The sequence below is a fragment of the Vitis riparia genome, chromosome 4, assembly GCF_004353265.1.
Source record: "Vitis riparia cultivar Riparia Gloire de Montpellier isolate 1030 chromosome 4, EGFV_Vit.rip_1.0, whole genome shotgun sequence".
NCBI lineage: Eukaryota > Viridiplantae > Streptophyta > Magnoliopsida > Vitales > Vitaceae > Vitis > Vitis riparia.
The window spans coordinates 21607785-21629649 of NC_048434.1; the positions used below are offsets into that span (position 1 = coordinate 21607785).

A 21865-nucleotide genomic window follows, 5' to 3' on the forward strand; every position below is an offset into this window, starting at 1 on the left:
GTGACACTGCTTTGCCCACATAATCCTTGAGACAACTACCTGTAAAGTTGAATTGATTGTGATCAATGTAGCAAGTTCAACACAAACAATATTAGTAGAGAGTTTAAGAACTAACATGTGTGTCAAGAAATAGTTGGTTGCTGCATAGCTCTTAATAGATGATGCATTACATGAACATCAGGACTACAAGGTAGGCTTGTATCGAAACATGCATGTGCCATTATGAGAAAATAGAGATGAATAAAAGTCACGTTGATCTCCAATCCTTTTCAAAGGAAAGGGTGTTCATTTGAATATGACATCTTTTTGTTGAGTGTTTGGAGAGGTTTTGGGTGAGCCTATTTAAGCATCCATGGTTAGAAATGATTTCTAATAGTAACATGTTTCAGCTACAACTTCAATAGAATCTAAAAGCAACATGTTTTGATCGTAAATTTAGCAACAACTTCAATAGCATCTAAAGAAATATAGTTTTGATCTCACACACATGAACACTTTCTCATTGGGTTTACAAGAGAAAAATAATATAGCAAAATCTTAGTTTGTAAATTTGGCTCAAAGGTTACAAAGAAATTGGGATTGAATGGTGCATTAGAAGAAAATATAAGTTTTTGAACAAGGTGTACTAAAAAATGTTCTCAAAGGCTCAAATGATTTATGAGCCATGGTTTCAACAATATTCTTAGCAATAACGAAGTATTGAAGTTTCTTATAGGAATTTCAATTGGAAAATAGTTGTTAGACATACTAGTTGGTTGAGCACTCAATTAGCTATTGGAGGTATAAATTGTTGGATTAATAGTCAAATCATAGGGTGTATGCTCCATAGATCTATCAACAACAAAAGCAATAAAAATTAGATTTGGGTGTTTTAAAAACCATGTCATTATATCTAGATGTTCCTAGATCCTACTCTAATTGATGCAAGGATCTAAAAAATCTTGCAATATTTCATTCAATGGCTCTATCTTCGATCTTTAGCAAATGTGTAGAGTCACTACACACCTTGAGAGGAGAAAGAGAGGGAGACTATATTTCTAAAATACTATTGGTTAGAAAAGTTAGAATCTAACCCTAAAACCTAAAAGGTTTATATAGACTCTTATGTGAGCTTAAGTAACTTTGACTTAACTTGAGCTTAGGTCACGTAATCTAGTTGACTAGATCCTAACTAATTAATTATCATTAATAGACTTTAATTAATTAATTATCTCAATAAAAAAAGAAATCTAAAATAATTAATCATGATTTACTTTAAAACTTCTCTCTTTTACCAAAACAGACTTATTAACATAAATGATTAATTCTTCTTAAATCCTCAAAACTTTGTGTCAACAAAGAATATGAGTTTGAATGGAAATCATTGGGATCCATAGGAAAATACTAACCCCTCATAATCCAAATTTGAAGTTGACTCAACACTCTACTCAAGAGAGTGAGTTGCACTTCAGTACTCTATGATATTATATCAAGATAAAAATTCATTAAGTCAAGTTTAATTAATTTCTTAGGTCTATGACCTACTATTTAATGTATGCACGCTCTCCATGAATTGATGCTCATAATATAATGAGATAAAACTATCAACTTTTCAAGAGTGCCTCTACCATTTTTGAGTCTAAAATCCTCCTATTTTGTAATCAATTGACTTACTCTAGTTTACAAATGACATATGTCAAATCCCACTTAAAGAATTATTACAACAACACAAATGTTATGATCACAAGTTGTTAGGATCACCTAAGGGCACACATTATCTCAATCTAATAAGATATCACAGTGCCTCCATTGAAAATACTTGTTACCATCTACCCTAATCAACAATAACCCAATTGTAGGGGATATATGACTACTTTAGGGTATCACCCATAGATTAAAGCCACAAAAAACTTTGGCATTAGTTTAGTATTATTTCAAGATTAAGAGATCATGCAACATAATAACTTGATGAAGTCATGTCCAATGTGTAACCATGCGCACTAATGCACTCACAATGGGAAATCTCTCCTAATGACTAAGACAAATTATCCTTCCAATTATGAGGTAATATACTATAACTTTAAATAGATTGCCTATTTTCAAAAACCAATTGTGAAAAACTTTTCATCTTGTAAGGAATCCAATACTTTGATCTTATATACAACTCCTAATATACTACCTAAATTATGTACAATGCAAGTGATGTAATACTGAATGCATAGATAAATATTAATGAAAACATGGGTAGGATAGTGGATACTAAAATAATAATATATAAACATATTAGTTAAATCTCATTTTGTTCCATATTTAGCTTCCAATGGGCCTTCAACAATTTCCCTCAAGTGATCTCATACACTTGAACACTTTATCACAAGGTTTACAAGAGAAAAATAATATAACACAATCTTAGTTTGCAAATTTAGCTCAAAGATTAAAAGAAAAAAAAAATGAGGATTGAAGGGTATACAAGTAGAAAATACAAGTTTTTAAATAAGGCACACTAAAAAATGCCCTTAAATTGGATTTTTGATCATTAATTTCCAATATTGGAACTCTTAGTTATAAATGAAGTATTGGACTCTTTTATAAGAGTATCAATGTGAAAATATTTAGTAAGCATATTTTGTATTGTATTAATCAACCAAACTTTCAACCACTCTACTAATTTGTTAAAGGTGCAAAGTGTGTGGTTGGAAAATAATTAGCTTTGATAAGTTGAACTACCAATCAACCGGTGCTTAAAGGGTTGAGGTTTTTCCTCGACTAGCCAAAAGCCATTGTAAACATCTCCTCTATGGTTTGGTGATTTTATGAAATATATATATATATATATATATATTTTTATGATAGTAAGGGATAAAACAAGGGAAAATACTCGGCTAAATAACTCTATACAATTTTGAAAACCTTAAGAGGATAAATATGTTGATTTTAACATATGTTCCCTTTTGAAGCATTTCTTCATCGAAAATTTTAAAATAGAAAAATAATTTTTGTTAATTTAGATGAGCTATGATGCTTTAAAATGACAAAATGAATTCTTATCCTGATGCACCCCAATCTTACATAAAGATAACTAAGTTTGGTTCTCATCATTGACGAAAACCCTATGGTAAGCACTTGCTTCCTTAGCTCTTGAAGGATTAAAAATGTATAGAAATTAAATTCAAGTGACTTAAAAACAAAATTAGATCAAATTCCTTTATTTTGTAATCATAAAAATTAATCTTGAGAAAAACCTTAGACTAATAATATCCTATTCAGGACCATTGATTTCCATTGATTTTGAGATTTTTGAAACTTAAGATCCATAAAGAGAGATGTTGACACCACTAATCAAGTTGCAATACAATTCATGGTCAACTTAGCAAAGAAATCATGAAACAAGTCAGAGAAATCAATGTGGTTAATTTGGAGGTAGATGGCATGGTTAGCTAGTAAATTTTATTAAATAGCTCAACTACCCTATAAAGCCATTTTTGCCCCTTAGTGTTGTAATTTCAATTATTTATCCTGTACCCACCACTCACTCATATTTATTTGGTTCATTGGGGGAGAAGTATCAGCCTTATATATTCAACAACTCTTTTTCCTGCAATGAATTTTCATAATTGTCAAGAACACCCTCCCAATCGATCCATATACTCAAAGTTATATAAGGTGCAAGGTCTCAATCACAACCCATTTGGTTAATGAAGAGGCTGCCAGCTGGTTTTCAGATGCCATTAAAATTCTCAGAGAAAAGAAAGATGGAAGGAGCCTTTTGTAGTACCGACACTGTCACATAATAAATGGAAGAAGTGGTCAACCACTTAATGCCACTGAGATCCACATTTTCATATACCTTAATGTATCTTCGTCATCCATTAATTTTACATTAAATTTTGAAATTTAATGGTAAATTCAGTGTTGTTTAATATGGACTCAATTAACAGCCAATTCCTTGTCAAGTAGATGTAGAGTTTAGTTACTTTTATTTAGGGTTTGATCAAACTCAACCTAACTTGATTTTATGATCTGCTCAAGTCCCTTGTTTGAACATTTATTCACAACTTAATTGTAACCCAATTTCAATTTGACTTTAAAAAAGAAAAATGAGTTTGGTTTAAGAAATTGCGAGTAATATTGGATTAGGTTAAATTTAGACAAATAAGTTTCATGTGGGAATTAAGTTTAGGTAAATAATCAACTAGATTCAACTTGTCTAAGTGGAAACTTCAATGAGCTAATTGAAATAGGTGAATATGTACGGACATATTCCCGTATCCTCTAGAGGATGAGTTTATCCTTGTCCTTGCGTGCATGGGTTCATTTGTGTTCTCACAAATACGAACATAGCTCTCTCATGTTTCTGAGGACACATTGAGGAATCTTTTTCTGTTAAAATAATAACCAGCCAATAAATGACACGTATCCCAATCATACCAACTATAAAAAGGACAAAAAAAAAGAAAAAAAAAGCTTATCAACCGTAACACCGAAGGACCAATGATTGTGTTCAAATTATTGGTTTGAATTATGATAAATATTATTATGGTAGAACTAAATGCTAATTTAAAGTAACTCTAATTTAGTTGGAAATAAGCCTCATCTTTTTTTCAATAAATTTTCTTCTTTTTATTTTATTTTATTTTTTCTATTAAGATCGTTAGCACTCAGACAATGCATTAGGCCAGGGCACCATTTATCAATTATGCGTCCAAATTGGTAAATAAATTTAGAAGAAACCACAAATGCATTTTAGTTGGATCCATTCATTATGTAAATAAGTAGAGGTTGTGGTAGTCAAAAGAAATGCAACTCCGCTTTGGTTAAGAAGAATGATTTTCTGATAAATATATATATATAATTTAAATTAGTTAAAAAAAAATCATATATTTTTAAATAATTGAATTTTAATAATAAAATGTTAAAATAAGTTACATAAATTTGAAGGATGTATAAATATGATTTATCAACTTTAAATTTACTTTCTCCTATCAATTTTTCTTCTCTTTTTTCTTTTCTTCATCCTTAGTCTCAAAATTTTGAATAATCAAACATAATTATGAGTCGTGTAATTAAAGAAATTAACTCATTAGACTCAAATTTTGCACGCAACACCAATGAGTAGCATGGAAATCAAAAAGCAAGAGAACCCTAAGCAGCAAACAAAATAGGGTGTGAGAATAATGTGTGTGAGTTTTAATTTTGGTGGTAATATATGAAGTAATGTTGATTGGTATCCACAAGTTATTTTTGGTTAAATAAAAAAAACCAAATTTTTTATTTTTCTCTTCAACCAAAAAGCAAACACCACATAGGAAAGAAATATTTTGTATATGTACGAAGCTCACATCTTCTTTAATTTGTACGGTGAATTTAAAATTAATTTTTTAAAATATAAAATATTAAAAAATATTTCCAAATTTACGCCACGTTTTGCTACATTAAGAGACACCTACAATTTTAATATCAATGATATATACTAAAAGTATCTTTTGAAGATATTTTACAAAATTAAATTTATATTAAATATATTTTTTCAAAAAACACATTTTTATAATTTTTTTAATCAAGTCATATACCTTAAAAATATTGAATTTATACTAAAAATGTTCCTTCAAGAGACACTTTTTCAAAATTCCACAAAATTTATACTAAAGAATAAACACCTTTCATAATTTTCATATTAATCCGAGAAAAATTGAATTTATATTAAATATATATTTTGAAGAAACATCTTCCATAATTTTCATATTAACGGTCCATCGAAAAAATTAAATTTATGCTAAAATTATTTCTTCATAATTTCATAAAATTGAATTTATACTTTCTCTTAAAGAATTATGGTAATTTATACTAAAATTATTTCTTTATAATTTCATAAAATTGAATTTAAATTTTTTCTTAAAGACTTATGACTAATATAAAAATGATGAGAATTATTTTTTAAAAGATATTTTTAGTATAAATTTAATTTAATTTTTTTTATCGTATATCATCTACATAAAAATTGATGAAAAATGTCAATTCGAGGGCAAAAAAATATTGGACTTATCAATAATTTCGTAACTACTATTTTTTAAGAAATGTTTTTCAAATTAGTTGTTAGAAGTTAAAAAAAAAGCCCTCCGATGCGACGGTAAAGGATCGAGATCTGGCCCAAGCAATAGTAATAATACTAAAATGGAAACAAACAAAACATATCAAAAATCAAACCCACTAGGTGGAACCGTGGAAGGATATTATTATTTAGGCGGTGGATGAGACACGCAACATCCGGGAAGCATAGATTTGAATGGATATAAAAGGAAGACCTATCTCCTCGTAGTTTTAAATCAGATTGGGTTATTTTCTCCTCCGTGGCAGTAAGACATAAAGACAAGCAAGCTGGCCGAGCTTATTTAATACTCGAATCTGTGAGTAGTCCCGTTGTCTATCTCTTCTTCTTCCTTCTTCTGTGGAGAGTAACCGAGTGAGTGCGGCACCAATGGCTAAGTCAAAGCCTTCAGATCCTAACACCACTAGGAAGAGCTCATCATGGTCTTTGGCTCTTCTTATCTCCATTCTTACTCCCGTTGCAGCGGCCATCTTTCTCTACCAACTCGACTCCTTTGATCCCGCTTCTCTGCCCACTCACGTGTTTTCACAGGAACCCATGTCTGTCCCCAGGATCAACTCTCGTCTGCTGCATGAATCTGAGATGATCGGGCTTGGGAAGCTGTTGGGTCCAGAGGACATAGCCTATGATACCAACTCACACCTAATCTACACAGGCTGTGCTGATGGCTGGATTAAGAAAGTCACCTTGAACGACTCGGCTGTCAACTCGGTCGTCCATGACTGGGCCTTCACCGGTGGAAGACCTCTCGGCGTCGTTCTCGGTCGCGCCGGTGAGGTTCTCGTTGCCGACGCCGACAAGGTAGGAAATTGGTTTTCTCTGCCACACTTTTCTTTTCCTCTAAGATTCGATCTTTTAGTACACGTCCCATTTGATGATGCAATCTCAACCGTACAATAAATGATATTTGCATGAAATTTATTTTTAAAATAATCATATGTGGCAGGGTCTACTGGAGATAAGTGAAGATGGTGTGGTCAAACTGTTGACCGATGAGGCTGAGGGCATAGGATTCAAACTAACGGACGCTGTGGATGTAGCCGTTGATGGTATGATTTATTTTACAGATGCTTCCTATAAATACAGTTTGAAAGATTTCATATGGGACATATTGGAGGGTAGGCCCCATGGTAGACTTCTGAGCTTTGACCCATCAACGCAAGAGACAAAAGTGCTGGTTCGTGATCTCTACTTTGCTAATGGTGTTGTCGTCTCACCTGATCAGACGTTCCTGATCTTTTGCGAAACCTTCATGTATGTTTCTCACCCACGTATGCTTAAATTTCGAAAAATATCGTGAGATGGAAATTCATAAAAATAATGTTTGGTTCCGGAAAGTACATGAAAGAAAAAAAATGTTTTGTCCTATAAAATATTCTTAAAAAAATTAAATATAATTAAAATTAATTAGAAATTTATGTATTTTAAAATTATTTAATCTTTATATAGATGAATTAAAATAAATAAAATGAGTTTGAAGTAACAAATAAAAATAATTTATCATTTTTAATTCTATTTTTTATTTTTCTTCATTTTTTCTCTCTATTTTCTTTCCTTTGTATTTTCCCTCAAATTTTTCGATAACCAAACATAATTAGTAATAATCTATAAAGAAAATAATAAAAATATAATTTAAGAATTTGAAAACATATTTAATATAAAATTATAATTTATCTAATTTAAATATATTACTTTTTAATGATACGATTGTAGGAAAAGGTGTTCGAAATACTATATACAAGGTGAGCGAAAGGGATCTGTGGACAAATTCATTGATAATTTGCCTGGTATGCCCGACAACATCTTATATGATGGGGAAGGCCATTATTGGATTGGATTAGCCACGGTAATTCAATTTTCCTATTTCTTTGAGCAATGATTCTATTCATCCACATTAATTATTTGATCATTCTTATTATATGATGTTGTTAATAGTAATGCTTCATAATGATACCTTCAAAATGTTTGAGTGATGAACAGGGATACAATGATCTTTGGGACTTAGCACTCAAATATCCTTCAATTCGAAAGATTATGGCAATCATGGAGAGGTTTATCGGGAGGCCAGAATTCGAGAAAAATGGTGGGGTTCTAGCAATTGATTTGGAAGGAAAACCGATTGCTCACTATTATGATCCTAAATTATCATTAGTGTCAAGTGGGATCAAGATTGACAAGTATTTATATTGTGGTTTTGTTGTTAAACCCTACATGATTCGTCTTGATCTTGATCACCATGCTGCTCGCACCACCTTGTAAACTTGCAGGAAGTGTTAGTTTCTAGAACGGTGTAGAATGGATCTTCAATGCATATATGTGCCTAAAAAACTCCAAATTACATGAAGGTGAGATGTAGTTCATAGAAGATACCGTCTTATGCGTTGGTCATGATGGGGAGAGATCATGGAATGACACTACTTTGCCCTCATAATCTTGAAGATAAATACGTTGTTGAATTGAATCGATTGTACGTGATTAATGTCATGAGTTTGATCGAAATAATATTTGTTCAATAAGTTTAAGAAATGGCATGAGTGTCAAAGGAATAGTCAGTCAAAACTTAACTCTTATAATAGATGGTGCAGTCAAATTGATCTCTAATCGTTTCCCAAAGAGAAGCACGTTTATTTCCAAAACTTCACTGCCATTTAATAATTACAGAATATATTTCAGCTACAACTTCAATAATGACATTTAAAAGCAGTATACTTAAGACTTAGGCCCACTTTGAGAACTATTTTTAAGAACAATTTTCTATTTTTTAAAATAAAAAAAAATTGAAAAACATGTTTAACAATCATAAATTATTTTCTGTTTTTTGTTATCAGTTTTTAGAGAACATCTTTTAGTTGTTTTCACTTGTATTTTTAGAACTATTTAAAAAAAATAATTATACAAACATATATAATGATTAAAAATAAAGTTGTAGACATAAAAATTATTTTTAAAACATATTTAAAAATATTAAAAACAATATATTTATGCTACAACTTCAATAGTGACATTTAAAAGCAACAGGCTTGAGACTTAGGCCTTGTCTGGAAACTATTTTCGTAAACAACTTTTTGTTTTTTAGAACAAAAAAAATAGAAAATATGTTTGATAACTAAAAACCGTTTTTATTCTCTATTCTTAGAAAATAGAAACATGGTGTTTTTAGATAACATTTTGTAGTTGTTTTCGGTTGTTTTTTTAAAATAATTCTAAAAACATATATAATGATTAAAAATAAAGTTATAGACATAAAAATTATTTTTAAAACATATTTAAAAATATTAAAAATAGGTTAAAAACATTTTAGGTTCTCAAACAAATATTTATTCTACAAAACATCAGAGGATAGTTTTTAAAAACCGTTCTTAAAAACTATTTTTAAAAACAATTATCAAACAACCTCTTAACTTTTTTGTTTTTCTAAAAAGGGTTCATGGCCAACAAGAAGAGGCAAAGATGTCAAATACCACTCCCCCCTCTCAAAATATGTTCCTTTCGTTTTTTCTTTTCCTTTTTTTCGTCTCCCCTTCGTAATTAAATTTCTAACGTATTTAAATGAGAATCTTATATGATACCCAAGACCTTCGGCATATTGTGGGATATAGTAGAGAATGGTCATTAAGAACTAGAGAATGAGGAAAACTCTCTTGCCAACAAGTTACTACACCAAAAGAAAATCCTAATAGAAATTAAGGTTACCTTTGGTTTCCAAAAAGTATTAAGGGAAGAAAAAAATATTAAGACTATATTTAGTTCTCAAAAAAATTGAGAGAAAATATAAGGAAAATAAAATAAAGAGAAAAAATGGAAAAAATAAAATAAAAAATAGATTTAAAGTCAATAAGTTATTTTTATATGCTTCTTCAAACTCATATCACTTATTTTCCAACATTATATAAAGAACAAATAATTTTAAAATATATAAATTCCTAATTAATTTTAATTATAATTGTTTTTCTTCCATATTTTCTATGGTGAAACCAAATGTGAGAAAACCATTTTTTAAAATACTTTCCAAAAACCAAACATAACTTAAAGAAAATGGTTTTTTCATGTTTGATTTCATCCTAAAAATATAAAAGAAAATCAAATACCACTAAATTCGTCAAAATTTTATATAGTTTTAAATTATTTAATCTTTATGCTAATAGAATGAAATAAGTGAAATAAGTTTGAAGAAACATATAAAAATAATTTATTAAATTTAAATTTAAATTTTATTTTTTCTTCATTTTTTGTTCTTTATAATTCTTCTCTGTATTTTCTTTCCCTTACATTTTCTCTCAAATTTTCTAGGAACCCAACATAGCCTAAGATATTGTTTAATTTTAATGCCTTGAGAGAACTTCTTGAAGAGTTTCCTTGTTTGTGTTGTTGCCACCAATATTTTAAAAATCAGTCTAATCATTAAACCAAAAAAGCCATCAGTTTATGATTCAATGGTTGAACCGATAGTTGAACTGCGTTCAAACTAGTGATGTTATAAATATATAATTTTTATATTATTAAAATTAAAAATAATTATAAAATTTAAAATATATAAATTAATAAATAAATAAATAATATTTATTTATTTATTTTATCTCTAATATTATCAAATTAAATCTTGCATAAGTATGAATGTATTAATATGTTTTAAATTTTATTAAATGAAATATATAAATATTTAAATATGAATATATTGAAAATGAAAGAAAATCCAATTATTTAATTTTAACTATTTTGTAATTTAAAAAAATATTATGTCATTTTTATTTAATAGTAAAATATTTATTTATTTTTTTCATTTGCAGGGTGGTACCCATGCCTCTGAGTGCCAATATGGGTTGGGATTTTGAATTGGGCCTCAGTATGAGGTAGGCTTTGAAATTGGGCCTTGCTTTGAATGAAAAAAAAAAAATAGAGGAGCATTAGACTGTGTTCGGTTCTTGAAGAACTTCCTGGTCACTTGGTTTACCGGTTGGATGGACCGGCTGGTTCTACTTTGAAAACCGTGGTTACCGCGAAAGAGATGATGAAGCAAGTCAGAGAAATCAATTTGGATTTTAGAGGCATAGATCATGTGGGTAGCAAACGAATTTTTTAGAAATAGTAGTTGATCAGCTGCCATATATAGGCATAAGGGATCCGTCGACAATTTTATCAATAATTTGCCCGACATGCCTGACAACATCTTACATATATTTGATGGAGAAAGACATTATTGGATTGAATTGTCCACGGCAATTCAATTCTCTCGTTTTTCTTTGAGCAATAATTTTATATTCTTTGTTGAATCTAATATACAATAATTAAATACTTTATCTACATCAATTATTAAGTTGTTCTTACTATATAATGTTGTTAATACTAATGCCTCAATATGATACTTTTAAAATGATTGGTTGACTTGGCAGGAAACCAATGGTTTTTGGGAATTGGCACTCAAATATCTTTCAATTCGAAAGGTTATAGCAATCTTGGAGAGACACATTGGGAGGCCACAAATCGAGAAAAATGGTGGGGTTTTGATTGTTAATCTAGAAGGAAAACCAATTGCCCACTATTATGATCCTAAATTTTCATGATATCAAGTGGGATTAAGATTGAAAAGTATTTATATTGTAGTTTTGTTATCATACTCTACATTACCCGTCTTGATCTTGATTAACATTTATAGATCTCCCATCTTATCCCATAACATATATTTTCTCATTTTTATTTTTCTTCTTATCCTATTCTCACTTTTAGCGCCTGTTTAGGATCATTCTTTTTTTTTTTTTTTTTTTTTTTTTTTTTTGAATTTCAACCTTAGGAGGACTTCAGGTTTTAGAATTTTTTAGAGAACTTAGTAGTTGGCGACATGTGTTCTCATCTTGGCCGTTTTTAAGCATTTTAAAGAAAGCCTTCTAAAGACTTTTTAAGGCTAGTTGATGGGGGAGCTTAGGAGCACCTTTTTTTTTCTTTTCTTTTAGGTGAGCTATTAAGAGAGAATAGGTAAGGGTGAGCTGCAAGGTTAGGTTTTTTTTAAAAGAAATGATATTCTTTGCAAGGGTAGTTAGGAGAGAGAGATGAGGAACACATTTTAGAATCTGTAGGAGACGCGTTTCAGATGGGGGAGACCCTTTCTATTGCATTGTGGTTGTTAGAGAGAAAACAAAAAAGGAAAGTCTTATAGAGGAAGAAAAAGGGAACAGGGGGAAGAAAGAAACAGAGGAAAACTAGCTGGTTCTCTAGGTTTTTGTAGAAGGCAAGGAAGACTAGAGGCCCAACAGATCTTGTTGGAGGGGAACGCTTTTAGCTAGATGCTAAGGTACACTCCTATCTCTATCTCTATCTTGTTTATTTATTTATTCTTTATTATCATGCATAACTTGCTTTATTATATGATTCTTACTCTTTGGTATCCATTGAGTAACTAACCAATTGTCATGTTTGTCTCATCTTGATTAGTAAGAGAGCTATTTTTAGGGTTTAAAAGGGTGTTACAATGTATCATCGTATATTCTCGATAGACAACTTGATCCTAGACCTAGACATGATTTTTCCTAAATCTGTTTTTTTTTTTTCAAGAGTCCCACTTATAATTTTTTTTATTATTTTGTTTTCTCTTTAAAAAAAATAAACAAAAATAAATAGTGACTCTAAAATCTTTTTCTAAAAATCTATTTTTCACATAAAAGCAAGTCTCGCCATCGAATAGGAACACACATGAAAAAACAAGTTTACAAAATAACGACTTTCACTAGGAATCATGAAGAAGGTCAAGCTTCAAGTTAAGTTGAGGGAAATATGGTGTTTGATTGGTTGATGAGTGGATGCCTCTTTCTCTTTGTGCTTTTGTATGCTCAAGTGTTGATTGCATATTGAGAAATTTGATATTGATTATCTAGTATGCATGCTTCGTTATCATGTTCGTTTAAGATATTGACATGTTGATTATATCAATTGATTCTTTTGAACATGTTCATTTGAGCATGGTCATGAAGAACTAGAGAATATGGAAAACTCTTTTGCCAACAAGTTACTACATCGAAAGAAAATCCTAATAGGAATTAAGGTTATGTTTGGTTCCTAAAAAGTACCAAGGAAAGAAAAAAAATATTAAGGCTATATTTGATTCTTGAAAAAATTGAGGGAAAATGTAAAGAAAAGAAAATAAAGAGGAAAAATGGAATGAAAATTAAAAAAATAGATTCAAAGTCAGTAAATTATTTTCATATATTTTTTTCAAACTCATTTAACTTATTTTCTTCTATTATATAAAAAATAAATAATTTTAAAATATATAAATTTCTAACTAAGTTTAAGTATATTTGTTTTTCTTCCGTATTTTCTATGGTGAAATTAAATATGATAAAACTATTTTTCTTAACATTTTTATTTCTTTTCTTAATACTTTCTGGAAACGAAACATGACTTAAAGAAAATGGTTTTCTCATATTTACTTTCACCATAAAAAAATATAAAAGAAAATCAAATATCATTAAAATTTGTCAAAAATTTATATAGTTTTAAATTATTTAATCTTTATACTAATAGAATGAAATAAGTAAAATGAGTTTAAAGAAGCTTTATCATGGTGAAGATGCAAAAAGAGATCATGAGGTAAGTTAGAGAAATCAATTTGGTTTTTAGAGGTATAGATAATGTGGCTAGCAAGTGAATTTTTTTGAAACAGTAGTTGATCAACTGCCATATGGAGCTATTTTGCCTCTTGGTGTGAGCTGTTCTATAAACGTGTTGCCATTTCAATCATTTATCCTGTACCCACTCATATTTTTTTAGTTCATTAAAGAAAAAAAAATACCAGTTTTATATAATCTATAATTCTTCCTACACTAAATTTTCATAATTGTCGGAAACCCCCCCTTCAATTGATCCATGTACTATGCAATGCGCTCATACTCCAAGCAATTTCTGGAACAATGTAGAATGGATCTTCAATACATAAAGATGCCTAAAAAACTCTAAATTAGATGAAGATGAGATGTAGTTGATAGAATATACTGTCTATGTGTTGGCCACATGGGCATGACACTGATTTGCCCTTGTAATCCTTGAGATAAAAATAAAAAAATAAAGAATGATGTATGCAATTTCTTTCAAATTTTAAATAATTTGTTTTAAACTTTTTTTTTTTTTTTTTTTGCTTATTACTTATTTCTAAAGTTTTTTTTATTATGTATAAAATGTCTAAATATTTGATTTTTTATTGAAGGTTAAAAATAAATTTTTGAAATAATAAAAAAACAACTCAATATGATCATCGCTCTATTAAGATTTAATATCTAATAGAAATAAAAAAAAATAAAAACACAATTAATATTATTGAGTTGTATTTAAAGTTGAGTTAAATAATGTTCTATTCAACCAAAAAAATAATATGAGCATATAAAGAATAGTCAATTTTAATATAAATCTTAGAGTCTGTTTGATATTGATTATAGAAAACGTTTTTAACTTGAAAAATGATTTTTAAAAAATATTAAATTTAAAAATTATTTATAATATTAAAAAATCACTTATAGTGTTTTATGAAAAAAAAATTTAATAAGTAATTCTCTTAAAAATATATATATTTTTTAAACGTTTTTACTAAAAACGCTTTGAATATAAATATTATCAAATACATTACACAAGGTAGGCTTTTCCTCATAAACATTCTATCATTCTATGCTACTTTCGAGTCCAAAGGTTGTTTAGGGCAAAACCATTTTACGAGACAAGATTCTTTTAGAAGTTTAAAAATACTTAGACATGCATGCACCAATGGGAAAGCAAAGATCAATAAAAGTCAAATTAGTCGGTTTCCAAAAGTAAGGTGTTTCTATTCCCACGATTTCACATTTAAAAGTAGCATCCTTCATTCATAACTCTCGTCTGTCTTGAAAAGTTTAGGAATAGTGGAAGAGGTAGATCTGTCAAGCACCAATCCCCCTTTCAAAATATGTTCCTTACTCTTCTTCCCCTGCTTAAACAAATTTCTAACTTAATGAAAATCCTATATCATACCCAAAGACGTGGGATATGGTAGAGAATGGTTATTAATAACTAGCTTTCTTGGCAGCAGCTTACTAGGCTGAAAGAAAATCCTAAGAAGAATTAAGACATTGCTAATATCTATTACTAAGGTGGTGTTTGTTTTTTTGACTTTTTGCTAAAAGCAATTTAGTTTTAGAATTTAGGTTGTTTATTTTTCTACTTTTTCATGATTTATTATAAATTTTTTACTAAATAGAAAAAGTCAAAATATGTAACTTTTTCTAAATAGAAAAAATAACATATTGATTTTTTTTACTTTTTAATACTTAATAGAAATAAAATACTATAAAAACAAACAACCTAATATTAAATACTATTAAACATTAATATTCTATTTAGAATTAAGTAAAAAAACAAACACCACCTAAGACAATGATTCAGACTAACTTCTAGAAGAGTTTTCTTGTTTATGATATTGCCACCTTACTCACCAAGGATGCAGAGTTTTCTTTATTTATTTATTTTTTTTGTTTTAATATTTTATGTTTACATTAAACTCGACTTTTCAAAATGGGAGTTGACTGTTTAAGCCCGACTCATCCTTTCATAAAAAAGTAATGGGACATTTTTGCTTGCGTATTTTGGCCTCATCTATCTTATACCAGTATAAAATGAAAATATATCTGTCAATCAGATCAAAGTTAAATGCTGATACAATTAACATAACATGTTATGGCCACCACGCGAAATTGTTCATTGATTACAAAACAAGAAGGGAAAGAAAGAAAGCAAATCAAACCCCACCCACCTGTGATATTTTTGGCGTGTGTGAGAGGCGGCAAAGATCAAAGGTCAAGTTGAGCGGCTAAATAAATAAACAAATAAGATTTTTATATGCTCTTGTTTTTTAAATCAAGCAGGTTTGCCCTCTTCACTGCTTTACTCCTACAGGTTGCTGGTCCGTTTTCATCTTCTTCTTCTTCTGTCATTAAGTTCGGCGCCACCAATGGCAGACTCAACGCCTTCTCAGAGTAGCATGGATCGGAGAAGCTCATCGAGGCCTTTGGGTCTTCTCACTTTGATCTTGGCTCCAGTTGCAGCAGCCATGCTTCTCTACCAACTCGACCCCTATGACCCAGCTCCTGTCCCCATCCACGAGTTTTCACAGCAACCCATGGTCGTGCCCAAGCTCAACCCTCGCATGCTACAAGGATCGGAGATGATTGGGGTTGGGAAGCTTTTGAGTCCAGAGGACATTGCCTATCATCCCGACTCACACCTCATCTACACCGGTTGTGATGATGGCTGGGTCAAGCGAATCACCTTGAACGATTCCATGGTACAGAACTGGGCTTTCACCGGAGGACGACCCCTCGGCGTGGCTCTCGGCCGCCACGGTCAGCTTGTTGTCGCTGATGCCGAAAAGGTCGGTAAATGATTTTCCTGTTTCCCATTTACTTTTCTTAGCAATATATTCACTTCCAAAGTTAATTCCATAGTTTAGCGATCCCGCCCCCAACTCTAGCGGAGAAGCACCCTCTATCCACTTTCCCTTTTCCGGTCCGGTGGAATATCTAACCGTCCAACCGGCTGTTAGATCGCAGAACCGGACAAACTGCCTGGTTTTGCACTCCCATCCGTTATTTAATATTTTACACAGCGATAAATTCTGATTTTATTTAATTAAGAAAGATTGTAAAAGAAAAAAATAAAAAATTCATAGTCATACTCACGTGTCACGACAAACGAATAGCAGAAAATGAAGCACACACGTCGGCACAAACAAGGTCCACCTGCCCTTCATAGATTGACTGATTGATATACAGAAGCCTACGCATCCCTTCCCTTTGGCCCACCAACTAATAATAAATTAATAATTAATAATTCACTGTTGACCGAGTTGAATTTGATATGCCCAATAAAAAATAGTAATTTACAGTATCTTGTTAAATAAGTATTAAGTACGTTTGTAGTAAATTTCGTTAAGAAAATGATCACATGTGGCAGGGTCTATTGGAGGTAACTGCAGACGGTATGGTGAAGACGTTGACCGATGAGGCTGAGGGTCTAAAATTCAAACTAACTGATGGTGTGGATGTGGCGTTTGATGGCATGATTTATTTTACAGATGCTTCCTATAAATATGGCTTGAAAGAACATATTCACGACATTTTGGAGGGTAGGCCCCATGGTAGACTAATGAGTTTTGACCCATCAACTAAAGAGACCAAAGTGCTGGTTCGCGACCTGTTCTTCGCTAATGGAGTTGTCATCTCACCTGATCAAAATTCTGTGATAGTATGTGAAAGTGTCATGTACGTTTCTCACTCACTTCCTAAAGGTTTATTATCGAAGAGAATTTATACTAAATTTATGTTAATTTCATTCGTATTTCATGAACTCTTTATTTTTTATGTTTAAAACGTAATTGTAAATTAAGGTGAGTAAGAGTCGTTCTAATTACATAAAGGGTATTAAAGAGTTCTTAGTATAGGGAGAGGTGGGCGCTCCCCTGCCTTTGAGCCAAATGAATGATTTTTGCTTTGCGGAAATAACAAAAACCACCATCTTAGTAAAATATTTAAAATAAAACTTATACAAATATCTAAAATGAGTTTCACATATACAATATGAATCTAATTTAATTAAAATCATTACTCTATGTGAAATAATTTATAATCGCAGGAAAAGGTGCTTAAAATACCACATACAAGGTGAAAAAAAAGGATCGGTGGACAAGTTCATCGATAATTTACCAGGTCCACCTGACAATATCCTATACGATGGCGAAGGACATTATTGGATTGCATTGGCTATGGTAATTCAATTCTTACATTTTATATTAGATTAGTGCTAATTCAATCTAGATGTTATGATATAGTGTGACACCTTTGAAACATTGCACAATTTTGACAGGGAAACTCATTGGCTTGGGATTTGGCATTGAAATATCCTTGGATCCGAAAGGTTGTGGCAATCATGGAGAGATACAAAGTAAGGCCTCATATAGAGAAAAATGGAGGGGTTTTGGCTGTTGATTTGGAAGGAAAACCAACCGCATATTATCATGATCCTGGTTTGTCAGAGGTTTCAAGTGGAGTGAAGATCGGGAATTATTTATATTGCGGTTCCATTGCAAAACCCTACATGATCCGCCTTGATCTTCATCAACATGTTGCACGTGCCACCATGTGACTGAGCAAGTGGCCCTTGTCGAAATCATGGAGATGCAAAGAAAAAACTCTAATTAAGGAAAGTCGACATGCAGATTATAGAAGAGTTTATAGAAGATTGTCCTAATGACAATGGAGGAAGGCTATGGTATGACACGGATCAACTACCAAACTTCCTCATAGAAATGTTGTGTGAGGTTGAATTGATTGTAAATCCTATGAATTGCAATGGTTGATTGGCTGCAAATCGTATGATAGTTGTTTATAGTCATTTTCATAGTTCAAATCCCATAAATTTCATTAAATCCGGCAACACCACTCTACTCCAATGTGTGAATTAATTTTACATGCGGCACATGGAGCGTCCATCCCAAAGTTCATGCAAACAGATTTAATATTTAGGTCTTGACTTCAGGGAGACAGGCACTTGATGACAATCATAGAGCTAGATCTTCCTCTGCACTAACTTCCCTGTTATAGCTTGTTGCCTAACCTCCATTAATGGAGTGAGCTTGAAGTATAAAAGCTAAAATTTCATCCCTTAAAAGATGTCTCTATAATTTAATGACTTAATTTAAGTCATTAAATATATTAAACATATTTGATAAAATAATTTAATATCATAACTTAACTAAAAAATAACTTTAAATATTAAATTAAAATAATTAAATTATTTTTCATCTTAAATTTCTTTTATCTTATGAACATATATTATATTATTATGACTTTATATTTAAATTTCATCTTATATAGTAAATCTTTTTATAATTATCTTATGCATCCATATGAACATTTAATAAAATAAATTTATTACTTAAAATAGATGAAAATATAATTATTTATAAAAACTAATGAGGGTAAATATGTTAATTTGATGATTTTAAATTAATTTGATCAAATAATCTTAAAATAAAATTTATGTAATAAACTTTAAGTCAATAATTTAAAAATAATTTAATTTAAAATTAATTTAAATTATTAAATAATAAATATTAAATTTTACCAAATACCTACTTAATAATAAACCAGAAGAATCCATTCCATAGGTCAAGTTGAGCGTCTAAATAAATAAACAAATAAGATTTTTATATGCTCTTATTTTTTAAATCAAGCAGGTTTGCCCTCTTCATTACTTTACTCCTACACGTTGCTACTCCGTTTTATTCTTCTTCTTCTTTTGCACCACCAATGGCAGACCCAACGCCTTCTCAGAGTAGCATGGATCGGAGGAGATCATCGTGGCCTTTGGGTCTTCTCACTTTGATCTTGGCTCCAGTTGCAGCAGCCATGCTCCTCTACCAACTCGACCCCTATGACCCAGCTCCTGTCCCCATCCACGAGTTTTCACAGCAACCCATGGTCGTGCCGAAGCTCAACTCTCGCATGCTACAAGGATCGGAGATGATTGGGGTTGGGAAGCTTTTGGGTCCAGAGGACATTGCCCACCATCCCGACTCACACCTCATCTACACCGGTTGTGCTGATGGCTGGGTCAAGCGAGTCACCTTGAACGATTCCGTGGTGCAGAACTGGGCTTTCACCGGAGGACGACCCCTCGGCGTCGCTCTCGGCCGCCACGGTCAGCTGATCGTCGCTGATGCCAAAAAGGTAGGTACATGATTTTCTGTTTCCCGTTTACTTTGATTGTTTTTTTCATTTTTATTTTTTGTTTTCTTTAAAAAAAAAACATATTAATTTCTCTTAGAAAATATTAAAAAAAGCAACAATTTTTGTCATTTTAAAATTTTAATTAAATTAATTACACTCTATTCATTCTTTAATATTTTACACAGCGATGACTTCTAATTTCATTTTAATTAATAATTAACAATATTTTGATAAAACAAAAAATAAGGGAAAATACTTTGCTATTTTTTATTTTATTATCTTTTAATACGTGAATTTTATTTTTTAAAATTAATTATCACTTCCAAGGAGATTGTGAAAGGATGTGGAAAATAATATTTTTGAAAATTAAATTATGAAAACAATGTTTAGGTTTAAAATAATTGGAGCAATAAAAATCTAAGCTCAAATTTCTATCAAACTTTGTTGACCAAAAATAAATACAATAGTAGTAAATTTCGTTGAGAAAATGATCACACGTGGCAGGGTCTATTGGAGGTAACTACAGATGGTATGGTGAAGACGTTGACCGATGAGGCTGAGGGTCTAAAATTCAAACTAACTGACGGTGTGGATGTGGCGGTTGATGGCATGATTTATTTTACAGATGCTTCCTATAAGTATAGCTTGAAAGAATACATTTGGGACATTTTAGAGGGTAGGCCCCATGGTAGACTAATGAGTTTTGACCCATCAACTAAAGAGACCAAAGTGCTGGTTCGGGACCTGTTCTTCGCTAATGGAGTTATCGTCTCACCCGATCAAAATTCCGTGATATTCTGTGAAAGTGTCATGTACGTTTCTCACTCACTTCCTAAAGTCTTTTTATCGAAGAGAATTTATATCAAAGTCGTGTTTTTTTATGTTTAAAACCTAATTGTGAATTAAGGTCAATAGGAGTCGTTAGAATTGAGTAGAGGGTACTAAAGAGTTCTTAGTATCAAGTGAGGTGAGCGCTCACCGACTATAAGTCAAGCCAATGATTTTCGCTTTATGGAAGTAATTAAAACCACCATCTGGCTAAAATATTTAAACTAAGCATTTAAAATGAGTTTCGCATATACAATGTGAAACTAATTTAATTTTTTTATAAAATCATTATCTTATGTGAAATGATTTATGATTGCAGGAAAAGGTGCTTAAAATATCACATACAAGGTGAAAGAAAAGGATCCATGGATAAGTTCATCGATAATTTATCGGGTACACCTGATAATATTCTATATGATGGCGAAGGACATTATTGGATTGCATTGCCCATGGTAATTGAAGTCTTGTATTTTATATTAGATTGGTGCTAATTCAATGGGAATGTTACTATGGTCTAATGGTACAGTGTGATACCTTTGAAACGTTGCACAATTTTGGCAGGGAAACTCATTGGCTTGGGATCTGGCATTGAAATATCCTTGGATCCGGAAGGTTGTGGCAATCATGGAAAGGTACAAAGTAAGGCCTCATATGGAGAAAAATGGAGGGGTTTTGGTTGTTGATTTGGAAGGAAATCCAACTGCATATTATTATGATCCTGATTTGTCAGAGGTTACAAGTGGAGTGAAGATTGGAAATCATTTATATTACGGTTCTATTACCGCACCCTACATGATCCGGCTTGATCTTCATCAACATGCTGCGCGTGCCACCATGTGACTGAGCGAGTGACCCTTGTAGAAATCATGGAGATGCAAAGTAAAAGCTCTAAATTAAGCAGAAGCAGCACGCAGTTTATAGAAGATGGTCTTAATAACAATGGGGGAAAACTATGGTATGACTAGTGTCAACTACCAAAGTCTCTCAGAGAAATGTTGGGTGGGGCTGAATTGATTGTAAATCCTATGAATTGTTATGGTTGATTTGTTGCAAATCATATGATAGTTGTTACCAACCATTTTCAGAGTAAAAATCTCATAAATGTCATTAAAGACAGTGATTATAGGAAGTATTTTTAATATTTTTAATATTTGAATGATTAAAATTTTCAAATATTATAAAGGTTAGCAACACTTTTTAAAATCACTACCAA

At 31.1% G+C, this 21865-nt stretch overlaps 3 protein-coding genes across 3 annotated transcripts; all 3 read left to right on the forward strand.

Moving 5' to 3' along the window:
* The first annotated feature begins 6317 nt into the window (after window positions 1-6317).
* LOC117912003 (protein STRICTOSIDINE SYNTHASE-LIKE 7-like) lies at window positions 6318-8611 on the forward strand. Its single transcript, XM_034826404.1, has 4 exons — window positions 6318-6886; window positions 7032-7339; window positions 7799-7931; window positions 8066-8611. Exons 1-4 carry the CDS (start codon window positions 6455-6457, stop codon window positions 8342-8344), a joined length of 1152 nt encoding a protein of 383 aa, XP_034682295.1. The 5' UTR covers window positions 6318-6454; the 3' UTR covers window positions 8345-8611.
* Window positions 8612-15946: 7335 nt separating this feature from the next.
* Window positions 15947-18529, forward strand: LOC117913466 (protein STRICTOSIDINE SYNTHASE-LIKE 5-like). Its single transcript, XM_034828450.1, has 4 exons — window positions 15947-16469; window positions 17051-17358; window positions 17729-17861; window positions 17960-18529. The coding sequence occupies exons 1-4, from the start codon at window positions 16050-16052 to the stop codon at window positions 18236-18238; spliced, it is 1140 nt and encodes a 379-aa protein (XP_034684341.1). The 5' UTR covers window positions 15947-16049; the 3' UTR covers window positions 18239-18529.
* An 846-nt stretch (window positions 18530-19375) lies between these two features.
* LOC117913467 (protein STRICTOSIDINE SYNTHASE-LIKE 5-like) lies at window positions 19376-21781 on the forward strand. Its single transcript, XM_034828451.1, has 4 exons — window positions 19376-19824; window positions 20329-20636; window positions 20972-21104; window positions 21214-21781. The coding sequence occupies exons 1-4, from the start codon at window positions 19405-19407 to the stop codon at window positions 21490-21492; spliced, it is 1140 nt and encodes a 379-aa protein (XP_034684342.1). The 5' UTR covers window positions 19376-19404; the 3' UTR covers window positions 21493-21781.
* Window positions 21782-21865: the final 84 nt, after the last annotated feature.

Excerpts from the sequence above, each read along its gene's own strand:
- LOC117912003 (XM_034826404.1), top strand. The coding sequence starts at position 6,455 with ATGGCTAAGTCAAAGCCTTCAGATCCTAACACCACTAGGAAGAGCTCA. Across the intron at positions 6,887-7,031 it reads TCGTTGCCGACGCCGACAAG|GGTCTACTGGAGATAAGTGA; the intron begins GTAGGAAATTGG and ends CATATGTGGCAG. Across the intron at positions 7,932-8,065 it reads ATTGGATTGGATTAGCCACG|GGATACAATGATCTTTGGGA; the intron begins GTAATTCAATTT and ends AGTGATGAACAG.
- LOC117913466 (XM_034828450.1), top strand. The coding sequence starts at position 16,050 with ATGGCAGACTCAACGCCTTCTCAGAGTAGCATGGATCGGAGAAGCTCA. Across the intron at positions 16,470-17,050 it reads TTGTCGCTGATGCCGAAAAG|GGTCTATTGGAGGTAACTGC; the intron begins GTCGGTAAATGA and ends CACATGTGGCAG. Across the intron at positions 17,862-17,959 it reads ATTGGATTGCATTGGCTATG|GGAAACTCATTGGCTTGGGA; the intron begins GTAATTCAATTC and ends CAATTTTGACAG.
- LOC117913467 (XM_034828451.1), top strand. The coding sequence starts at position 19,405 with ATGGCAGACCCAACGCCTTCTCAGAGTAGCATGGATCGGAGGAGATCA. Across the intron at positions 20,637-20,971 it reads ATATTCTGTGAAAGTGTCAT|GAAAAGGTGCTTAAAATATC; the intron begins GTACGTTTCTCA and ends TTATGATTGCAG. Across the intron at positions 21,105-21,213 it reads ATTGGATTGCATTGCCCATG|GGAAACTCATTGGCTTGGGA; the intron begins GTAATTGAAGTC and ends CAATTTTGGCAG.